Genomic DNA, 23485 nt, shown 5'->3' with positions numbered 1-23485 from the left:
AAAGTGTAAAGAGGAAGAACCAAAGAACCCACCACCTAGAGGAACACAAATATGAAAAACCTACCGGTCAAAAAAAGTCACAAGAAAGTTAGAAGATCAAAGATACAAAATACCACTGTAGAGACACATGTAAAAGCCACCAGAAAGCTTTAGGTGTTCTCAATTTTGTTTTCTTTTTACCTTCAGTCGTACTGGAAATGAAAGGGCTGGCACCATCCCTGGCTTTAGAAGCCTGTATGTACTGGCATAATGCTATATGATAAATGAAATAACAGAGTATTACAATAAAGCAATATTATTCAAACTTTTTTGACCATGACTCCAGTATGAAACAAGTATTACATCATGAAGCAACAAATACACACATGATGTATACATATAAATTTGCCTAAAACAAATTTCACAAAATACTTACCCTTACTCTGTGTGATGCCCTTTCATAATTTCTACTCTATATCATTAAAACCTAATATGCTAATTGCAGAGCTACTAACACATTTCATAGTTTGAAAAAACATTACAATACAGCATAATTAGATGAAGAGCTCAACAGAGATCAAATTACTATAAAGTCACTGGTACTTTATCCACAAGTATCCTGCTCCAAATTCTGCTTTTCCTAAGAGGTTAGGGACAAATTAAATGCACCTAAATATTTCGAACAAATAAATTTAGTAGAAGTCACGGAAAAATATGTGGGATCAAAAATAATTCGATTGAATTTGATACCTATTTATAGAGTAATCATATCATACAAGGACCTTAGGTACTGAGAGGATAGAGATGAACCCAAATGAAGCACCTATCCTCAGGACCTGACTCTCAAATGTAAAAAGAACATACACAAATAACCACTTGACAGGGAAGTTACTATCTGGGAGGCTCCAGATCTTTAATCTTTGCATCCAACCATTCAGAGCACGTTTACACAGGATCCTGTTCACATGTTCTAGCTGATAATATAAATTCTGTTCAAACTATAGTTTTTCTAAGTTGGTTTGGAACCCAAAGGAGCTGGTAATTAAGGAAGATGCATTCTTCCAACACAGGACTGAGATAAACCTAAAGTTGCATAGTTCTTCACTCCAAATTATCCCAGAGGTATCTTAGGTTTCTAAAGAGTTTATAGTAATTCTAAAATACCTGTTCCAGAAATTAATGATTCCAATTAGAAAGTTATCATTTTATAACTAAAACATTCACTTCCACTTTCTCTTTTGTCCATCATCATCAATCACCATCAGAAGCCCACTTATTAAAAAAAAAAAAAAAGCCCACTTATTCATAATTTTCAACTTCTGACAAGACTCACCTTTCATTCTATTAGTAAAGCTAAGAACACCATTTCAAGTCCTCTTATTCCCTGATCCTTAATCCAAACTGAGTTTTCTGAAACTCTTTTCCAGCAAAATTTCATCTCTCAAAAATATATTTGGTAATCTTCACTAAAGAAGACTGGCAAAATCAGCAGGCAGCTGGTAACAGTGGGAGCAATAAAGCCCCTAAAGGCTATGTACAGCTAGTCTTAAGCTTTCAGTAACACCTGTAAAGAGCCCACCCATGGCAAGTCTGCATTTACTATACAAAAAAAAATTAAACAGCAAGCAGCTGACATAATGATCTTGCCTACAGTCTGAGATTCCCAGAATATATATTTAAACTGCATTCAGTTCTGAGAAGATAACTGTCTTCCTCAAAGCTTCTTCACTTTTAGTTGTCAGTTTGCTCATTTCTTCCTTACTAGGCCAGAAAATCCCCTCACTAAAAATCACAAAATATTTAACGGAAACAGGAATCAGGGCAGTTTCCACTGTCCTTAATGAAAGCCATTAGAGAAGGATATTTTTTTTTAATGGTTATGAGGTGCCCCCTAAGACATGATGAGCATTCAAAGGATGAAACACGAGACTATTTTAAACAACCAGTGAGATGAAGCGAGAGGTGAAAATGATGAGCTGACCTGGAGTATAGACAAAGAGGAGGTGGAGGCTGTGAATCACAAGAAGTAGTCTTTAGATCCTCCATACCACCCCTCCACCTCCTGCCTCTTTTTCAAATAAGCTAAGTAAAGGTTTCTTGTTAAAGAGTCAGTAAAGGCAAAAAAAAAAAAAAAAAAGAGTCAGTAAAGGCACCAAAGAGAGTGCCAATCTTAGACATAAGTCCTTCTGTGTATTAGACTGAACCAGTATTAGAAACATGGTATTTTCACCACAAGGGGAAAGGGGTTGTACAAAGAGGTATGAGAGCCCTGAGATCAAATCATGTTCATTACAGCACCCTATAAAGAGTGTCAGAAAAGTCACAGAAGGGATTCACAAATCTAAGATATTTTTATTCAAACAATTCAGTCTTTCATCATTTACTGAGGCCTAAGTTTTGAGAAGAAGCATAGAGACTTAATGCCTCCGGAACACCTACATAGCTCCACTTCATGAAACCTGTACATATGTCACAGATTCCTTAAATCCCAATTACTTAGACCTTTGGAAATTCAAACAATATTAGAATAAGACATTGCAACCACAACTGTCCTACTGTCCTAGAAACAAGAACTACTTATTTGCCTAACACATACAGAGTCTACAAATGTCAGAAGGTCTGGATACCAGAACTAAGGCCCATTTCTAACAGCAACTTAAAAATTAATCAACTAGGTGTCAGTCTATCTTTGTGAATCTGTCCCTGGGGAAGTACAATTCAGATAAATCATAATAGAATTTTTTTTTAAAGCTTGCACACGGGACGTCTGGGTGGCTCAGTGGTTGAGCGTCTGTCTTCGGCTCAGGGCATGATCCTGGAGTCCCAGGATCAAATCCCGCATCAGGCTCCTTGCATGGAGCCTGCTTCTCCTGTCGCTGCCTCTCTGCCTCTCTCTCTGTGTCTCTCATGAATAAATAAATAAAAATCTTTTAAAAATAAAAAATAAAAGCTTGCATGCCTTACAAGGACTTCTAATAGGTTCTTTGTTTACTTGTTCTGCTTTGACCAAACCAGAAACAAACTGACATTTGTACTATTAGCCTGTTGGTACTAGCTTAATTTGAATAATCCTAAATAAGGGATGCTTACAACTGAGAAGCTTCAAAGGAACCCCTAAGCCCTCTGAAATGATTTACAAAATTTTGTATGAAAATATGTACATTTTTCTTAAAAAACCCACAATTTTCATCATATTCTCAAAGGGTTCCATGACCCAAATAAGTCAGAAACCACAGCTCCAAATGTTTCTCCTATTTGGGGCAGGAAACAACTGACCACTTACAGATTAACCTAAATGGGTAGGTTTATACACAGTTAAAATATATGCACTATTAAATAACTGCTCTCTGGGTTGATGATGACATTATTTTCTCCTTTTTTATCATAAGAAGCCTATGGATGCAAACTTCTCTCTCTTTAAATACACACATATATGTGATTGAGTTAAAAAAATCTTAGCCTCAAAACTTCTATCTGAAGCCATCTGAAAGGTCATCAGAAAATGTTCACCAAGACTTGGGTGGCTCAGTTAGGCAACCAACTGCTGATTTTGGCTTGGGTCACGATCTAAGGGTTGTGAGATCAAGTCCCACACTGGGTGAGAGTCTGCTTAAGATTCTCCCTTCCTTGGGACACCTGGGTGGCTCAGCAGTTGAATGTCTGCCTTCAGCTCAGGGCATGATCCCAGGGTCCGGGATTGAGTCCCACATCAGGCTCCCTGCAAGGAGCCTGCTTCTCCCTCTACCTGTGTCTCTCATGAATAAATAAACTCTTAAAAAAAAAAAAGAGAGAGAGAGAGAAAGAAAAGATTCTCCCTCCCTCTCCCTCTGCCCCTTCCCCACCTCACACTTGCTTTCTCTCTCTAAAATAAGTAAAATCTTTTTATAAAAAATTCACCAAAATCTCAGTTACACATTTATAATAAATGTATTACATCTGTGTGTAACAGTGATAGTTTTGAAATGGTAGAACAGATATGAAAAGGTATGTCACAATCAGCTTTGTGAGAAAGACCCAATAAGGTCAAATTCCCACCTGGTTGATGTTAAATTACACAAAGCTTCTCCAGAACATGTTAGCTTAGATTCAAGCAAAATAAAATAAAAATAACTTCCCAGGAAAGTATTTACAGGACACATCTGTTATACCTACATCTTGGATTAAGATATACCATATAAAAGTATTTCAATTTCTAAACCAATCAGTAATCAGAGTTGACATACACTTAAGCTTTACATAAAATTTGAAGTATGAAAAAATAAAGAGAAAAAAGAGCAAGAACTAAGGGCATTTTTATATCTGGTTTCTTAGAAGAAATAGGAAGGATAATACAAATATCTATGAAACCACAAATGAAAAAGAACTGACTTTGTCAACAGAATAGGGCACTTGGGTGACCAGTTGGTTAAGCCTCTGCCTTCAGCTCAGGTCATGATCTCAGAGTCCTGGGATCGTGCACAGTTGGAGTCTGCTTATCCCTCTCCCTCAGCCCCACCCCAGCTCATTCTCTCTCTAATAAATAAAAATCTTAAAAAAAAAAAAAAAAAAAAAAAAAAAGAAGAAGAAGAGGAAGAATTGATATCCAGCATGATAAAGGTTCTGCTTCCAGTCATGGAAGAATAGCTCCTACAAGATCAACTCTCTTACAGATTACTATGAACAGTGGACAGAATATAAAAAACGACTACCTAAAGGCACTAGGTAACAAAATGCAAGTAAATTATGATGGAAGAGAGAGGGTCAAAACTTGGAAAAATGTAATGACATCAATTAAGGGTCTCTTGTTACGGCTTTTGCCCAAGAAGTCTCAGTCTGTGCCATGAAAGATGACTAAAATTCAGATAAAAACCCGTAGTCTTACTAGCTTCACAAACCAGAGGACAGACTTTAAGGCAACCACAACAGAGAAGTGAGAGAGGGAAATTCCAGAGAGAACCAGAAAGAAAGTGCCTCAAACTGTATAAATCCTGTCAAAATCACTGGCTAATCCCTAAATCATGTGTGCATAGAACAGACGTCAAGCAACCAAATTAGGGCTAAAGGAACTGAACTGAGATTTAAACTGGCATTCACTGCAGCGGAGTATCAAGGACACAACCCAATAAAATTATTTAGCATATAAAGAAACAGGAAAACATGACCTATTCTCAAGAGAAGAGTCAATCAACAGAAACTGACCCTGATGTGATCCAAATATTGGGATTCGCAAAGATTTCAAAACAGCTATGACTGGGGTCCCTGGCTGGCTCATTTGTAGAGTATGTGACTCTTGTGCTCACTTCGGCAGCACATATACTAAAACTGTAGAGTATATGACTCTTGATCTTGGGGCTGTGAATTCAAGCCCCACATTGGGTGTGGAGATTACTAATAAAACTTTAAATAAATAAATAAATAAACAAACAAACAAAAGGAAAAAATCAGCTATGATCATAATGAATGAAAAAATAGTAGATCTCAACAGCAAAATAGACCCTATTATTCAGAAGTTGGACTTAACAGTAGATTGGAGATGCAGAAGAGTTAATGAACTTAAAAAGAGATCATCAACAGGGGTGCCTGGCTGGCTCAGCTGGTACAGCATGTGACTCTTTATTTCAGGGTGGTAAGTTCAAGCCTCACACTGGGTGTAGAGCCTACTTAAAAAAAAAAAAAATTCATAAAAATAAAGAGATCAACAAAAAGTATCCAATCTGAAGAACAGAGAGAAAAAAGGATTAGGGAGAAAAACAAGAGTGTGGGAGAGGATCCCAGAGATCTGTGGGGCAACAAGTCTAATATACATGTAATTGAAGCCCCAGAAGAAAAGGACAGCAAATGATGCTAAAAATGTTTTTTTTTTTTAATTGAAGAAATAATGATCAAAAATTTCCCGAATTTGCTAAAAGACATAAATTTACAGATTCAAAATTCAGTGGATTCTAAGAAGGATACATACCAAGAAAATAAATAATTGTAAATCACAGTCAAACTCTTAAAGAAAGGAAAAAAAGAGTATTAAAGAGAAAATCTTGAAAGGAGACAGAGAAACATGATACATTAAGGAAAAAAATTACTGAAATTACCATTGCTTTCTTACCAGAAACAAGAGATTAAAAGACATGGAACAACATATAAGTACTGAAAGAGACAAAACCCTGTCAACCCAGAATTGTATTAGCAGAAAAAAAAAAAAAAATTTCCTTCAAAAATGAAGGCAAAAGGGATCCCTCGGTGTCTCAGCAGTTTGGTGCCTGCCTTCAGCCCAGGGTGTGATCCCGGAGACCCAGATCGAGTCCCACATCGGGCTTCCTGCATGGGGCCTGCTTCTCTCACTGCCTGTGTCTCTGCCTCTCTCTCTTTCTCTCTCTCTCTCTCTCTCTGTCTGTGTGTGTGTCTCCCATGAATAGATAAATAAAATCTTAAAAAAAAGAAGGCAAAATAAAAGCATTTTCAAGCAAAACAAAACTAAGATAATTCATTACTTGCAGACCTGTACTTGTGTACAAGTGAGAAAAGCCTATCCCAGTAAGTTACACACTATATGATCCGATTTATATAACATTCTTGAAATTACTAAATTTTAGAAACAAAGAACACATTGGTGCTTGCCAGAGGTCAGAGATGGGAAGGGGGAGGGTTCTATTAAAAGAGTAACACCCAAGAATCCTTGTGGTGATATAACTATTCTGTTTCTTGAGTATATTAATGTCTATATCCTGGTTGTAAGAGCATCCAATAGCTTTGTAAGATGTTACCACTGGGTAAAGGGTAAAGAGTCATTTTTGTATTATTTCCTACAACTGCATATGAATCTGAAATTACCTCAAATAAAAAGTTTAATTTTTAAAAGTATATTTTTAATTTAAAAAAATTTAGGGATCCCTGGGTGGTGCAGCGGTTTAGCGCCTGCCTTTGGCCCAGGGAGCGATCCTGGAGACCCGGGATCGAATCCCACGTCAGGCTCCCGGTGCATGGAGCCTGCTTCTCCCTCTGCCTGTGTCTCTGCCTCTCTCTCTCTCTGTGTGTGCCTATCATAAATAAATAAAAATTTAAAAAAAAAAGAAAAATAAATAAAAAAATAAAAAAATTTAATGTTTTTAACAAAATGACAAGGTCTTAAAGCAGAGGCTTCAAGCAATGCAATTCAAGCATCCAGAGCTATACCTTAGACCAAACTCTTCAAAGGCAGCTGAGCTATCCCTGGTTCCAGGACCAAAACATTAGGGTCACACAGGCTGCCTCTCACCTCACCACATCTACACCAATCCTGTAAGGTCTAACTCATATTATCTATAGCAAAAATGTTAATTTTTTTTTCCTCTGGGAATGCATATAACCAGATTATTATGCCATCATTTGTATACTGGCATTCTGGGATGTCCTAAAACTTATCCTGTTGGTGACACTGGTGACCAATTCAGGGCCACTCATGCCATGGTCAGTTTTACTTCTTGCACTAAAAGATGTCACTGCATTTTTCCTGTTAATAACATTCTGAAACAGGCTGCCCATCAAAATACTAACAACTCACACTTCTGTTTCTGGGGTCTATTGAAAAACCAGCTTGTGTTTCACCTTCAATTCACTTGCTGCCTCAGCATTTCAATTCTCCTTGTCTTTCAGATCATTTTCTGAAGTCTTATATAAATCAGAGATCATTTCCTGCCATCTCTGACTAATGGAGCACAGTGCAATAAAAGAAAGGAATGCAAATTTCTAACTAAACAAAAATTAACCTTGCTACTCCTTTTAGATGACTATTTCATTACTATTGGCACTTTTAAAAAAAAGTTTATTTATTTATTTGACAGAAAGAGCACGCACGCACACAAAGGCAGAGGGAGAGAAAGAAGAAGATTCCCCACTGAGCAGGGAGCCCAATTGAACCCCCAGGGGGTTCAATCCCAGGACCTTGGGATCATGACTTGAGCTGAAAGCAGATGCTTAACTGACTAAACCAGAGAGGCTCCCCAACTATCAGCACTTTTTAAATGGGGCAACCTAAAAAACACATTAAGACTAGCTGAGTTTTGGTAGCTAGAGAAAACCATCTAACACTATACTCATTGCTCTCCTTCATCTTTCTACATATGAAATTGAGGTTAATTTATAGCTGCTGCAGCACAGAGAGGGTACCTGTTTCTTGAAGAGACAGGCTGTACCTTGGCCACATCATCAGCTGTGCTCAGGATTCAGACATTCATAAATACCAGAAAGCAGGGAGTGAGCTGCCCCCCCCCCCCCCACTTTGGACACACTACAGGCCTCTTCTATCTAAGGCACTAACCCAGAAAAGCTGCTCACCAGGCTCTTCAATGAAAACAACAGAAACCATCTGTTACCTCTTTGTTTTTCCCCTTGAGGTAGATCTGTTCACTTTCTTTCTCAACATACTTTCTTTGTCAGATAACTTTAGCTTTAGGTATACTGCCATTACTTTTATTGATGCTTTGCCTCCTGCTTGATGTCTTCCAGGCTGCTTCATACCTAGTCCAACTCCTACATCTAGTATTTTTTAAATGGCTAAACTTTTTATATACCCAGGTTTAACAAGAGTCTAGGGTTTGAGAACCTATCCAGACAGGACTGCTCCAACAACAGCTAGGACAAAACTTTGGTAGCTAAATATGAAGTGTAGACGCTATTTCACTTTTAGCCCAGCCAAAAACCCTGACAGGATATACATCTGTTAAGCTGACTTCTTGAACTTAGATAATTTGCTTTGTTTAGTATGGGAAGCAACAAGCTGTCAAATTCATGGTGTTTCAGACCAGTCCAGTGAATGCTATCATGTGAGTTGGATATACATATACTGTACTGAATTACATATACTACATACATACTGCATTACTAATAGAGTAAGGACTCCCAGAGGACATAGGCACTGTTCTCTAAAAGCTAGCTCCTCCAGAAAAAATGGCCTTAGGCAAACCCAGTGGACTGGGATCCCTAAGTAAGAAACAGGACAAATATAAGAGACCCTCATGCTCTACTCACTATCAAATTTTAAAATAATCACCCTAAATGAACAGTACACAATGAACCTAGACGGCAGGAGACAGAGTTAAGGTCCTACCTTGGCTACTCACTAGTTGTGTGACCTAAACAATTTATTGAGTCTTGTGGGTCTCACTTTCCTCACATGAAAAATTAAGTAGAGGTCTAGTTGCTAAATTATAAAGGTTTTTCCAGCTCGATCATTTCATGACTTAATAACTGCTGGGCCGCGAGTCTGACCCAGCATGGAAATTGTACCTTTTAGGGCAGCCCCGGTGACTCGGCGGTTTGGCACTGCCTTCCGCCCACGTTGGGCTCCCTGCATGGAGCCTGCTTCTCCCTCTGCCTGTGTCTCTCCCCCTCTCTCTATGTCTCTCATGAATAAATGAATAAAATCTTTTTAAAAAAATGTTTAAAGAAATTGTACCTTTTACACTGTGAGCAAAAGGGACACCTGGGTGACTCAGATGGTTAACAAATCTGCCTTTGGCTCAGGTCATGATCCCAGCATCCTGGGATTAAACCCTGCGTGAAGGTCCCTGCTCAATGGGGAGCCTGCTTCTCCCTCTCTCCTCTGCTGCTCCCTCTGCCTGTGCTCTCACTCTCTCTCATAAATAAGTAAAATCTTAAAAAATAAACTGTGAGCAAAAGGCATGTATTAGTTCTCCCTCTGCTGCCTCTCTCCCCAAGCCCCACAAAAACAGCAGTAGGGGATGGTGGTTAGGGGAGCACAGCCACAGAATAAAAATGGAGGTGATAGTAACAAAATTTTAGAAAATGGAAAGCAGATGGATGAGTGGTTCCTGACAGCAGACTAAAGAAACCTAAGCTATAATATAACCTCCAAAAAGCTCAGGAACTTATATAGCATCAAGCACTTAAGGAAATGGGGATAAACATGGAACTAAAAACAGAAGGAATGATTAAAAGTCTACTGGAAGAACCAGCTGGCATCAGCTCATAAAGAGATAAACAAATTGTTGTAGAACTATACAATGGAACATTATTCAGCCATAAAAAGGAACAGAGTACTATTACATGCTACAACACAAATGAACCTTGAAAACATTATGCTAAGTGAAAGAAGCCAGACACAAAAAGCTACATACTGTATTACCCCCATTCATATGTAATATCCAGAATAGGCATATTCACAGAAACAGAAAGTGGTTACCAGGGAACTAACTGCTAATAGGTATGCAGTTTTTGTTTGGGATGATGGAAATGTTCCAGAACTAGACCATGGAGATGGCTGCACAACATAGTAAATAAACTAAAAACCACTTAAGTGTACACTTTAAAATGGTTAATTTATAAAATCTTAAAAAAATAAATTTAAAAAATAAAATAGTTATGTTACATGAATTATATCTCAATTTTTAAAAATAAAAGAACCAGGGATCCCTGGGTGGCGCAGAGGTTTAGCGCCTGCCTTTGGCCCAGGGCGCGATCCTGGAGACCCAGGATCGAATCCCACGTCGGGCTCCCAGTGCATGGAGCCTGCTTCTCCCTCTGCCTATGTCTCTGCCCCTCTCTCTCTCTGTGTGACTATCATAAATAAATAAAAATTAAAAAAATAAATAAAAGAACCAGGGACACCCAGGTGGCTTGGCAGTTAAGCATCTGCCTTCAGCTTAGGACATGGTCCCAGATTCCTGGGTTCGAAACCCACATTGGGCTCCTTGCATGGAGCCTGCTTCTCCCCCCTCTGCCGGCATCTCTGCCCCTCCCTCTCTCTCTCTCTCTCTCTGTCTCTCTCATGAATAACTAAAATTTTTTTTTTAATAAAATCTTTTAAAAAAGAAAAAGAAAAGAAAAAAGAACCAGCTACCCCCTCCACCCCTATACTCTTCCCACTCTGTGCAGCCTCCAACATACCAGGAGAAAACTGATCCTTTACAAGGAATAAATAAAAGAATGAGTGAGGTGGGTGAAATGCATGACAATGGTCAAAAAGTACAAACTTCCAGTTATAAAATAAGTCAGTCCTGGGGATGTCATATACAGCATGGTGACTACAGTTAACAATACTCAACTGTATATTTGAAAGTTGCTAAGAGAGTAGATCTTAAAAGTTCTCATATAAGGAAAAAAAAAATGTAACTATGTGGTAACAGATGTTAACCAAACTTACTGTGATAATCATCTGCAATATATGTGTGTGTGTATAAAATCATTATGTTGTACACCTAAAACTAATAGACTATTATGTCAATTATATCTCAATTGAAAAATTAAAAAAAAAATTTTAAAAGAGAATGGATATATCTATACTTGGGATTATTGTTGAGGTATCAAGCATCCACAGCTGAGAAACCACAGGCACAGCTGAGAGCAAGGGTATCATTCTAAAAACAGAAAAATAAGAAAAATTTTACATACTGAATGTTGAGATTCCCCAAGGCTCTTCCATTACTTGCCTCTCACAAAGTTGGCAGTTAGGATTATGCCCTTGAGGCAGAGATTTAGAATGAATCTGACCAGACCAAGAAAAAAAACCCTAGATACTCATATTACAGGGAAGAAACTATACAGCCAATGAAACTCTCAGAAACCACCCGCCACCCTCCCATGAACATCAAGCTTCCAATAAGTTTCTTGATGCATTTATTCTTTTTTTTTTTTTTTTGATGCATTTATTCTTAAGTGGAAATGGACAGCCAGAGATCATGAGACACTTGGGAAAAGGCTCTATCAAAGATTAATGAAAGACATCTCTTGCCAATCAATGCAACTTTGAGGAAACGGAAAATTATGCAGAAAAAAGAAAGCTTCGAAAAGTACTATCCCAGGGCCTAGAAGCAACAACACCCCAGTGACAAGCATAGTTAGCGCCCAGATCTTCGTTTCTAATACCATTCACCAAAAAAAATAATCAGGACTGCTTAGAGAAATAGCTGGTTCTCTAACTGGAACAGGACCCACACAGAAGAAGCCTGGAGCATTCTGCAGTGTCAAAAAGTAGAGGGTACTCAAAAACCCATGATGGGGCAGCCTGGGTGGCTCAGTGGTTTAGCGCCACCTTCAGCCCAGGGCATAATCCTGGAGACCCAGGATTGAGTCCCACGTCAGGCTCCCTGCATGAAGCCTGCTTCTCCCTCTGCCTGTGTCTCTGCCTCTCTCCCTCTCCTCTCTTGTGTTTCTCATGAATAAATAAATAAAATCTTTAAAAAAAAAAAAAAAAAAAGGGCAGCCCGGGTGGCTCAGCAGTTTGGCGCCGCCTGCAGCCCGAGGTGTGATCCTGGAGACCCGGGATAAAGTCCAACGTCGGGCTCCCTGCATGCATGGAGCCTGCTTCTCCCTCTGCCTGTGTCTCTGCCTCTCTCTCTCTCTCTCTCCCCCTCTGTCTCTATGAATGGATAAATAAAATCTTTAAAAAAAAAAAAAAATGATGACAAGGGCACATCAAAGAGGCAAACTAAAAGATCTCCCAATGGCCAAAGCTAGAATAATTTGAACAAAATAAATACATTGAATTATAATCCAAAGTATAAAATATATATCTATGAGTCCATACTAATATAAATAAATGATCAAATAAATAAGTAAATAGGAGAATAGACAAATCTCCTGTGCAGAAAAATGCCAAATAACTTATATAGATACTAGGCTCTCCCTCTATAAGTATGGGCTGCTCATAGGAAAAAAGAGTAACTTTATAATGGAGAAACCTGACACAAACACTAACAAGTGATCAAGATTAATATCAACAGTGATGCCATGTTGATAATATGCATGTATTCTTAATATAATATGATGAGAATGGTACTTTACCTCTGTAGTCTTCCCTTCAAAAAACCATAACCTCAATCAAATCATGAGAAAAAACATCATATACAACCTAATTGAAATCCTAGAGGACAGCTAACCAATATTCTTCAAAATTGCCAAAATCCTCAGAAGAATGAAAGTCTGAGAAACAGTTACTGCTAAAGGAATAAAAGGAGACATAACAACTCACTGCAATGTGGTATCTTGAATAGAATCCTGGGACAGAAAGAGTATTAGGCAAAAACTAAGAAAATCTGAATAAAGTGTGGAGTCAGTCCAGGAAGTCTACTATCCAAATAGTAGTATTCCATAAAGAGAAAAGAGAGAAAATAAAAGGGAAGATATTATCAAGAATTCAAAAAATTTCCCAGAAATGAAGGGCATGAATTCCCAAAATGAAAATGGTCTCCAAAGATCTAGCACAGTGAATGAAAATAGACTCACACTTTATTTAGTTTATAATAATAATAATGTATAATAATAATGTATCAACATTGGTTATTTGTGACAAATGTACCCTATACTGTAAGATGTTACTACTAGGGGAAACTGGGTCTGGGGGTATATGGGAACTCCCTAGACTATCTTCACAACTTTTCTGTAAAACTAAAACCATTCTATAATAAAAAGTGTACTAAAAAAAAAGTATACTGAGAAGGTTTTAAAAATTATATCCCATTTAAATAAAAAGTCCAGAATAAGCAAATCCATAGAGTCAGGAAGTACATTTTGAAGCTGCCTACAGTGGGGTGATATGGAGTAACTTTACAGTATGTAAACTGTATCTCAATAAAATTGTTTAAAATTAAACAACAAGGGGATCCCTGGGTGGCGCAGTGGTTTGGCGCCTGCCTTTGGCCCAGGGTGCGATCCTGGAGACCGGGGATCAAATCCCACGTCGGGCTCCCGGTGCATGGAGCCTGCTTCTCCCTCTGCCTATGTCTCTGCCTCTCTCTCTCTCTCTCTCTCTCTCTCTCTGTGACTATCATAAATAATATAAATAAAAATTTAAAAAAATTAAACAAGAAGCTTATGAAAATTAAAAAGGTGGGGGCAGCCCGGTGGCTCAGCGGTTTAGCACCTGCCTTCAGCCCAGGGTGCAATCCTGGAGTCCCAGTATCGATTCCCACATCAGACTCCCTGCATGAAGCCTGCTTCTCCCTCTGCCTGTGTCTCTGCCTCTCTCTCTCTCTGTGTGTGTGTCTCTCATGAATAAATAAATGAAATCTTTAAAAATGAATAAATAAATAGACACACACACGAATGCACACACACACAAATCTTTCAGATGTTGTAAATCTCAAAGAGAAGAAATGTAGAGAGTAACAAAGCAGATTAATACAGTTTTCCTGATTGGATATCATCAGGTAGGAATTTAAAAAAAGAATGGAAATAGAGGCACAGAGCACTTTTTAAAAGCCTAGTGAATTTGACTCCAGATGCAACTTGATACCTTATTCTACAGAGCTTACAAAATACTGAAGAGAAGGTGTTTTTTAACTTATAATTTATATCCTACTTACCCTCAAAAAAATAAAATGACATTTAAAAAATTGCACAAGAAATATTTAAATAAGAACATTAAAGGAAGTGAAGAAACAGATGTTCCTGGGGTGTCTGGCTGGCTCTGTTGGTAAAGCATGCGACTCCTGATTTTGGGGTTGTGAGTTCAAGCCCCACATTGGGCATGGAGCCTGGGTGGCGCAGTGGTTTAGCGCCTGCCTTTGGCCCAGGGCGCGATCCTGGAGACCCGGGATCGAATCCCGTTGGGCTCCCGGTGCATGGAGCCTGCTTCTCTCTCTGCCTGTGTCTCTGCCTCTCTCTCTCTCTCTCTCTCTCTCTGTGCGACTATCATAAATAAATAAAAATTTTTAAAAAATAAAATAAAATAAGAAAATATTTTTTAAGAAAGAAAAAAGTAAATGTTCTTAAGCATCTGTGGCATAACTTTCTTATAAATTACAAAGAATAACAGCTAGCTTGAAATATATTTTTTAAATAATTTAACAGATTTAATAATTTAAAAATTATAGAAAAGAATACACAAAATATCAAATGTGGTTATACAGACTTCTGGAAAATGGAAGTACGGGTGATTGCTATTTTTTTCTTTATACTTTCTGTATCTTCTGAACTTCCTATTATGACTGTATATAATCTCTATGACAAAGTAATTACACTAAAGAATATAAATAATTTAATACTGCATTTCTCCCTGCTGACAAAGACATTTTTTTTAAGATTTTATTTATTTATTCATGAGAGACACAGAGAGAGAGAGGCAGAGACACAAGCAGAGAGAGAAGCAGCCTCCATGCAGGGAACTCGATGTGGGAGTCGATCCTGGGGCCTCCAGGACCACGCCCTGGGTTGAAGGAGGCGCTAAACCATCGAGCCACCCAGGCGTCCCACAAGATACTTTTAAACTAAGATTTAGAATACTAACTTAATTTCTAATTTCTATACTGCAACTACTCCACACATTTCCACCTCTCTACATTAAATGGAATGAAAACCCTTTAATATAAAAAGAAAAATATATGTAACACTTGGAATCTATTGAAACCACTTTCACATATGTTATTTCATTAAGCTTCATCACAACCCTAAGAGATTTTACAGATAAGGAAACTGGCTCACAGATAATAAATCATCAAATGAGTAGGGCACAAAATGGGATTAGAAATGCGTTCAGAGGGCAGCCCGGGTGGCTCAGCGGTTTAGCGCCACCTTCGGCCCAGGGTGTGATCCTGGAGACCCTGGATCGAGTCCCATCTCAGGCTCCCTGCATGGACCCTGCTTCTCTCTCTCTCTCTGTCTCTCATGGATAAATAAATAAAATCTAGAAGGAAAGAAAAGAAAGAAAGAAAGAAAGAAAGAAAAGAAAGAAAGAAAGAAAGAAAGAAAGAAAGAAAGAAAGAAAGAAAGAAAGAAAGAAAGAAAGAAAGAAAGAAAGAAAGAAAGAAAGAAAGAAAGAAAGAAAGAAAGAAAGAAAGAAAGAAAGAAAGAAAGAAAGAAATGCGTTCAGATATCCCCATCTAATATTGTTTTCACCTACTATACTAGAGTGAATGTCTCTTAGAACATTAGAATTTAGAGCAGTCAAGTAATACAGTTTTGGTGTAAGGAAAGGAACATCGTATGGATAAGTAATCTTCATCAAAAAGCCTAAAAAGCCATAAAACCACAAATTCTCTACCGTAATACAGAGTAGTATCCTCAATCCACAGGTTATGACAGTGTTCTTCCCAAACTAAAGGCAACTCAAAATCTCCTGGATCTTTATACTGCACCAAGCAATACTGATCTCCAAGCTGCCCTACCCTCTAGCAGTCAGGACCCTCTAACAGATGGCCCCTCAGAGTCTCTTCTTGCAGCTGGAACGGAAGAGATCCAGGAAGAGTAACAAATGAGGCTAAACTGGTGAGTGCTGGAAGATGGAGAAGTGGGGAAGAGACAACCTGTCAGTAACTGAGCTTAGTAAGGGTAGACATGAGCTTCTATCAGTCCTTGGAAGAAAACTAAGACTAAAAGCCACCAATGCTGCCAAAGCTTTTGGTGAAAACCCACAGCTTCTTAGAAAGAGTCTGAGAGGCAAAGGCTATGTCAATTCTTTCTCTCCACCTTCTCAATTCCAGAATCTTTTATCTTTCATGTCCCCTTGTCTGGACACATTCTGAAAATGAATCAGTTCCATTTAGATCAACAACCCTACAAACACTGATCCTCCTTTTCCTGACAAATCACTAGGTCTGCTAAACGTTCAACAGAAGACCCTAGCAGAATGACTAACAGGTATCAATGTTCCTGCAACTGAGTTATTTACGAGGCAATAGAGGCAACTAACAGTCTTCAAGCTATTACAGTCAAATACCATCATTGCTCCATTCCCCCACTATTCTTTTGTCATACAATCTATCTGACACATCCTTGTTTTATTTGTTCCCCCAGCCTCCATTACTATCCTCTGAATAGTATATATTAGCATATTTCTAGCCAAATAGGATGACTCAGTAGTGCCTAAACATGCCCAACACTGTTCCTTATGGTCCCTCTTTTACCCACCCTCATTCACCTCCTCTAGACCTAAGGCCTTCCTGTCCTTCAAGACTTTGTCAAATGTCACCTTTATTATGCAGCTTTTCCTAATCACTGCCAACATATATGAGTGTTCTCCCTATCTAGTATCATGTACTCTGACAGAACTAAATGGCAGTACTGTACTAAACTGTGACTTCACTAAAGGCAAATATTTTTTTTTAAGATTTTATTTATTCATTCATGAGAGACACACACACAGAGAGAGGCAGAGACACAGACAGAAGGAGAAACAGGCTCCACGCAGGGAGCCCGACGTGGGACTCGATCCAGGGTCTCCAGGATCAGGCCCTGGGCTGAAGGCGGCACTAAACCGCTGAGCCACCAGGGCTGTCCACTAAAGGCAAATTTTACACTTAATTGATTTCCATCCTTTCACCTGTTTCCAATAAAAGCTCAATTCTTTTCAATAAAACAAAGTATTCTTTTTTTCCAGACTCTTAATATGCCTTCAAACTTTGGTATGGAAGAAAGATAATTAAACATTGAAAAGGTTCCAATCCATAAAGTGACACCTTTGACACAAGCTCAACCAATCTAGCATGACATCATAAAAGCTGTAAAAAAAAAAACAACAACAAAAAAAAACAAAGCCCTTTAATCCACTAAAATTCCACCCAAAATGCACTAGGAAAAAAAAAGTAACCACTAAAATAGCACCTCAATAGCATTTATTAAAAAAAAAAAAAAGTAATTTTCATATACAGCTATTCACAACTACAAGAAAAAGAAAAGCAAATACATAACAAGATGGTAGTTTGGTACATCACCACAATGGAATCTAACCATCAAAGCAACACATATTGGAAAAGAAAGAAAATGAAAAACATTTATTAATTACAGTTGAATTAAGAAATCTAGATATGGGGGCACCTGTGTGGCTCAGTCAGTTAAGCTCCTGACTCCTAATTTCGGCCGGGGTCATGATCTCAGGGTCCTGGGATGGAGCCCGGTGGGGGGGGGGGGTGTCAGAGCTCCCCACTTAGCAGGGAGCCTGCATGAAGATTCTCTTTTCCCTGTCCCACCCCCTCCTTCATGCACACACAGTCTCTCTCTCTCTAAGAAATTTTTTTAAAGGTATTATTCATTTATTCATGACAGACACAGAGAAAGAGAGGAAGAGACACAGGCAGAGGAGAGAAGCAAAGGCTCCATGCAGGGAGCCCAATGTGGGACTCGATCCTGGGACTCTGGGATCACGCCCTAAGCCCAAGGCAGACGCTCAACCACTGAGCCACTCAGGCACCACTGGCTAAGACCTTCCTAAGTAAATCTCTTCTCAGGTTGCAGCTTTGCTGTCAGCCAGAACTGCCTGTGTCTCTGCCTCTCTCTGTGTCTCTTATGAATAAATAAATAAAATAGTTTAAAAAAGTATAATGAATTACCATGTATCCATCACCCAGTTTCAATAATTATCAATGCATGTCCAATCTTACTTTATACCTGTACTCCCCCATACCAATTATTTGAAAGCAAATCTAGACATATCATTTTATCTATATTTCAGCACGTATCTCTAAAAGACCTTTATTCCTTTTTAAAAGTCCATAACAGGATGAATATGCCTAGAAATTTTTTTAAGGAAGAGTGAGTGAGGGGCACATGAGTGGCTCAGTCGGTTGGGTATCTGCCTTCAACTCAGGTCATGATCCCAGGCACCTGGGATTGAGCCCTGAGTCAAGTTCCCTGCTCAGCAGGGAGTTGGCCTCTCCCTCTGACACTCCCCCTGCTTGTGCTCATGTGTGCTCTCTTTGTCTCTCTCTCAAATAAATAAATAAAAATCCTAAAAAAGAGAGAGAGAGAGTGCAAGTGGGAGGAGCGGTGCAGAGGGACAGAATCTTAAGCAGACTCCACGCTGTGTGCAGAGCCCTATAGGTGGCTCGCTCTCACAACCCTGAGATCACAACCTGTGCCAAAATCAGAAGTTTAACCAACTAAACCACCCAGGTGCCCACACATAGAAAATTTTGACCAAAACTATCTTTTTAATGCCAAATGCCTGGCCAATGTTCAAAATCCCTGGTTGTCTCATAGATGTTTGAAACCAGTTTGTTTTTTTTTTAAAGTAAGCCCCCCCCCCCAAAAAAAAGAAAAAAAAAAAGTAGGCTCCATGCTGTGCATGCAGCCCAACACAGAACTTAAAACTCACAACCCTATCATTTGAACTAGACAAAGAAAAAAAATCCTCTTTTAAGCAAATAGCATGGTAAAGTGGGAAAAATTATTGATTCTAGCATAACCTAGACTACATAGTAAAGTTAAAACAATAATAGCTGGAATTGTTAATCCCCTTCAACCTACTGCTTGTAGGTAGGTCACCGATTTTCTGGTAAGTTTCTTTAGCTTGCTAAAGAATGTAAAACACAGTCCCCTGTGATTATTTAGAATCTCTGATCATTTTTAAAGTAAACCTAAAGAACATACCTGAAGGAAGGGAATGAGAGAGCTCTTGAAGGGGAGAAAGCCTGGAATTCCTCCAGGTTCAATACAATCAAACCTTATGCAAATCACTCCTAACTTCCTGGGCTCCACTTCCTCCACCTTCAATAAGGCACCTGCCAACTTCCCAGTTTTATCTTCTACCCAACTCCTCTCCCCTTCTTTAGACATTATCCACAGCAACTCACTCGTAGTTCCTAAAATATGGCATGCTTTACCATGCCTTCATTCTTTTGTAGATGCCTTCTCTGACCTTCATAGGCTTCTTTGCTTGATTAGCCAATCTACATTTATTCCAGTGATTGCTATCAAAATCTATGGTATTCCAACAATGTTGCCAATTCTGCAACTCCAAGTTCTTCTGAAACTAGTCTGTGGGAGCTATTGTCAGAGCCATTTACTGGTCATAAAACAAGTCTGCTCCTTTAAATGTAGTTCCTATAACATGGTTTTCAGTTCTCTCACCACCCTAGCTCCTAGAACTAGAACCAGTACTCTACCTCGGTATGGTTATCATTTATATCATTTAAAACTGGAGGGGATCCCTGGGCGGCGCAGTGGTTTAGCGCCTGCCTTTGGCCCAGGGCGTGATCCTGGAGACCCGGGATCGAATCCCACGTCGGGCTCCCGGTGCGTGGAGCCCTGCTTCTCCCTCTGCCTGTGTCTCTGCCTCGCTCTCTCTGTGTGCCTATCATAAATAAATAAAAATTTTAAAAAAATAAATAAAATAAATAAATAAAACTGGACTATGGGGATGCCTGGGTCGCCCAGCAGTTGAGCATTTGCCTTTGGCTCAGGGCATGATCCTGGAGTCCCAGGATGGAGTCCCATATCAGGCTCCCTGCATGGAGCCTGCTTCTCCCTCTGCCTGTGTCTCTGCCTCTCTGTTTCTCTCTGTGTCTCTCATGAATAAATAAAAATCTTTAAAAAATAAAATAAAATAAAATAAAACTGGACTATCCACTTTTCTGACAAAATCTATTTATTATGCAAGCTAAAAATCACAACTTTTTGCCGTAAGTCAAAGTTGCAGCCAACTAAAAGCCTTACATTTTAGTGTTGCTATCAAGTCACATTTTTTTTTTTTTTTTGGAACATCTCCTTTCTATACTGCTTTGCATCACCTGCTTCATCATACAGCTCAAATATGTCTCTTATCCCCATGCATATCCTAGTCATTCCCATCAATACATTCAGCAATCCAAAAATGGTGGTGACAGTTATTCCCCTCTTCTACCAGTCTACTCCCTTAATAAAGAAAATATGGTTAGTCTGACCAAACATGTTCCTAGTGAGCTTGTATTGGCTCTTAATAATCAGCTTCCTTTTCTAAATCCAGTGTCATATTCTTAATAAACCATTCTAGAAAGGTCAAACTCTTACCTTCTCAGTCTTAAAAATAGGTCTTTTTGTGGCAATTCCATATTCTTTACATGTGACTGACAGCAACTAAAAGATCTCATCTCAAAACTCTTACAAAACTCTGGGGTATAATTTGTTTGGGTCAAGAGACCTGAATTCATTCATTGGAATTAAATGCTCCTATACAAAAGCTTAATGGCCTCAGGTTTAGGTCTTCCCTCACTAATTCAGTTCTACCCTTTCCAATCTATAGATAATTTACCATGACAATATGGGGAGGAGCTTCTGGAGCCATTTCAGTCTTGGGAGTTGCTTTTTTTTCCAAAGTAGTTATTTAGGATTTCACATTTAGAGCACTACATAGCATAAAATGCCTTTCCTGAAGAAATATGTAGCACAATGAACATTTCTTTTAGTTTGTTTCTTTTTAGGTTCTTCAAAACAAACCCATAAAACTGTTAGAGGAAGCAGAGATGTTAATTATAACAGTTCTTTTTACCACAGCAGCAAAAACGGAACTAGCTAATCTATTACAAAATAAGACTAAAGAAGAATTCTAAAAATGAATACACCTCTGTTACCACAGAGAGAAAGAAAATTTCAGCAAGCCAAAAAATTTAAATTCTTCCTCGAGGTGAAAATATCCCCATAATTCATCAACATATTAACTCACAAATATTTACTGAATGTGCAAGACACTTAAAACAATTCACCCAAAACTTCATATCTTACTCCCACCAAATCCAAGTTATAAATGTAAGCACAATTTTTCTCCACTCAGCCACCATAGAATAGAGAATGTGTCTGCCACACCCTCAGCCATTCTACATTACTACATTATTCCATGCTCAATGTATCAATCTTGACTAAGTTCCTACTATTTACACAGCTCTGTACTAAGTGGTATAGAGACATGAAAATTTATCATTAAAAACCAACCCATCCTAGAATTCATAACACATATGAATAAATCTCTATCTCCTTCTTTGGGCAGATGGGCCTCACAAATCTGCAGAGCCCTCTCTTCCAGATAAAGTTAGGAAGGTACTGCAGTATATCCTGTGATATATACATTACTGTAGTAGAAGAAACTGAACTGTAAAAACAGGCAAATCTAGATTCAAATACTAGTTGCATGTCTTGCTAAATTTTAAGTAACCTGCCCAAGGTCTCCAATAAATCTCAGTTTCCTCATCTTTAACATAGGGATAATATGCTTATTTCACAGGCCTATTTAGGGACTGAGTTAATACATGTAAAGGAACATACTGGGGATCCCTGGGTGGCGCAGCGGTTTGGTGCCTGCCTTTGGCCCAGGGCGCGATCCTGGAGACCCGGGATCGAATCCCACATCAGGCTCCCGGTGCATGGAGCCTGCTTCTTCTCCCTCTGCCTATGTCTCTGCCTCTCTCTCTTTCTCTCTCTGTGACTATCATAAATAAATAAAAATAAAAAAGAAAAAAAAAAAAAGGAACATACTTGTTCAGAGCACAAGGTCTACTTGACAAATATTAGATCCTTTCCTCCCAAAAGGACAGTCATACATGCAAGAGTCATCTCTTAATCTTTAACCATGAAAATGGCACAGAAATGCCCTGGAAATTGCCAAATCCTTTCCAAGAAGGAAGCCTCCACTGCATTAAACTGACAACATTTACCTGTCCAAAGCAGAGCCCAAGGCAGCAAACATGGCTGTACCAAGAACACTAACATATTCCCAGTTTATAATAAAGGACCATTCCTTCAACCTCCCCTAGAGTGTACACGGAGATTTAAGAATTTGGGAGCCTCCTGTCAGGTTACTCTCAATAAAACAGATGAATTCCCTTTACCCTTACTACATCTCATAGTAGTATTTTTTTCCTTTTTTAGTTTCCTAACCACTAAAATTTTACCAGTTGGTACTAAATCAAAGCACAAAGGCAAACATTTGTTTTACTAAACGTCTATTAAAAGCACTGTATTTGGTCACATCAAAGCATTGTTGTACTACAGGCCCAGCTGTGACAGCAATGGAAATGTTTCTCTTCCACCCTTAGAATGTTGAAAAGTAGCACCCATGCGCATGCCCACATGCACAGTAGAAGAATTTTTTTCAGACAGTAGAGTTGTGTCATAGTAAAGTGATTAAGACGGTTAGCTCTGAGATTGCAAATCTAAATGTGAAAGACAGAACAATAAAGTCTTTAGTAGGAAACAGAACATCTTTGTGACTCTGCAACAGCAAACATATCTTAAACAGAATATAAAATGCACTAAACATAGAGAAAACTGATAAATTGGATTATATTGTACCTAAAGAATTTGTTCTTCAAAAGTCACCATTAAGAGAATGAAAAGGAAACAAATTAGAAGGAGAAATTTTCAGTACATATAACTGACAAAAGACTCCTATCTAGAACAGATAAAGAATTCCATTAAATCAGTAAGGAAAAAAAAAAAAGACCACCTGAAAGAAAAATGGCAAAAGATTCGGATACTTCTAAAAAGAGGGTATACAAACATCTGATAAACTTCTGAGAAGTACTCAACTCCATTTGTCATCCAGAAAATGAAAATTTATGTAATGCGATACCAGTACACAACCATTAGAATGGCTAAAATAAAAAGCAAGGAAAATGCCAAGTACTGATGAGGCTAGGGAGCAACCAATGCTTACACACTATAGGTGAGGATGTAGAGTGGAAAGAAAACAGCATGGCAGTATTTACTAAATTTGAATATATACCTATGACCAAGTCATTCTAATTCCAGGTAAACCCCCACCCAACAGACCAAAGGGCATGTTCACAAAAAGGTACATACAGTAAATATTCAAAATATACCACTAATGTTAATACTTAAAATCTAGGGAACC

General features: G+C 38.5%; 1 protein-coding gene across 3 annotated transcripts in view; it reads right to left on the bottom strand.

The window, feature by feature from the left end:
- DENND5A (DENN domain containing 5A) overlaps positions 1 to 23485 on the bottom strand; it is a 107752-nt gene that overhangs the window by 66239 nt on the left and 18028 nt on the right. For 2 of the 3 annotated variants that reach the window (XM_077866539.1, XM_077866536.1), the window contains exon 2: positions 181 to 252. The exons of the other annotated variant lie outside the window; for it this stretch is intronic. In XM_077866539.1, coding sequence (XP_077722665.1) covers positions 181 to 252 — 72 coding nt within the window. The remainder of the gene's footprint in view (positions 1 to 180; positions 253 to 23485) is intronic. 3 annotated transcript variants of the gene reach the window in all.

This window comes from Canis aureus, chromosome 23, assembly GCF_053574225.1.
Source record: "Canis aureus isolate CA01 chromosome 23, VMU_Caureus_v.1.0, whole genome shotgun sequence".
NCBI classification, from domain to species: Eukaryota; Metazoa; Chordata; class Mammalia; order Carnivora; family Canidae; genus Canis; species Canis aureus.
Note: the sequence above shows the minus strand (reverse complement) of the source record. Positions and strands in the feature narration are given on the sequence as shown.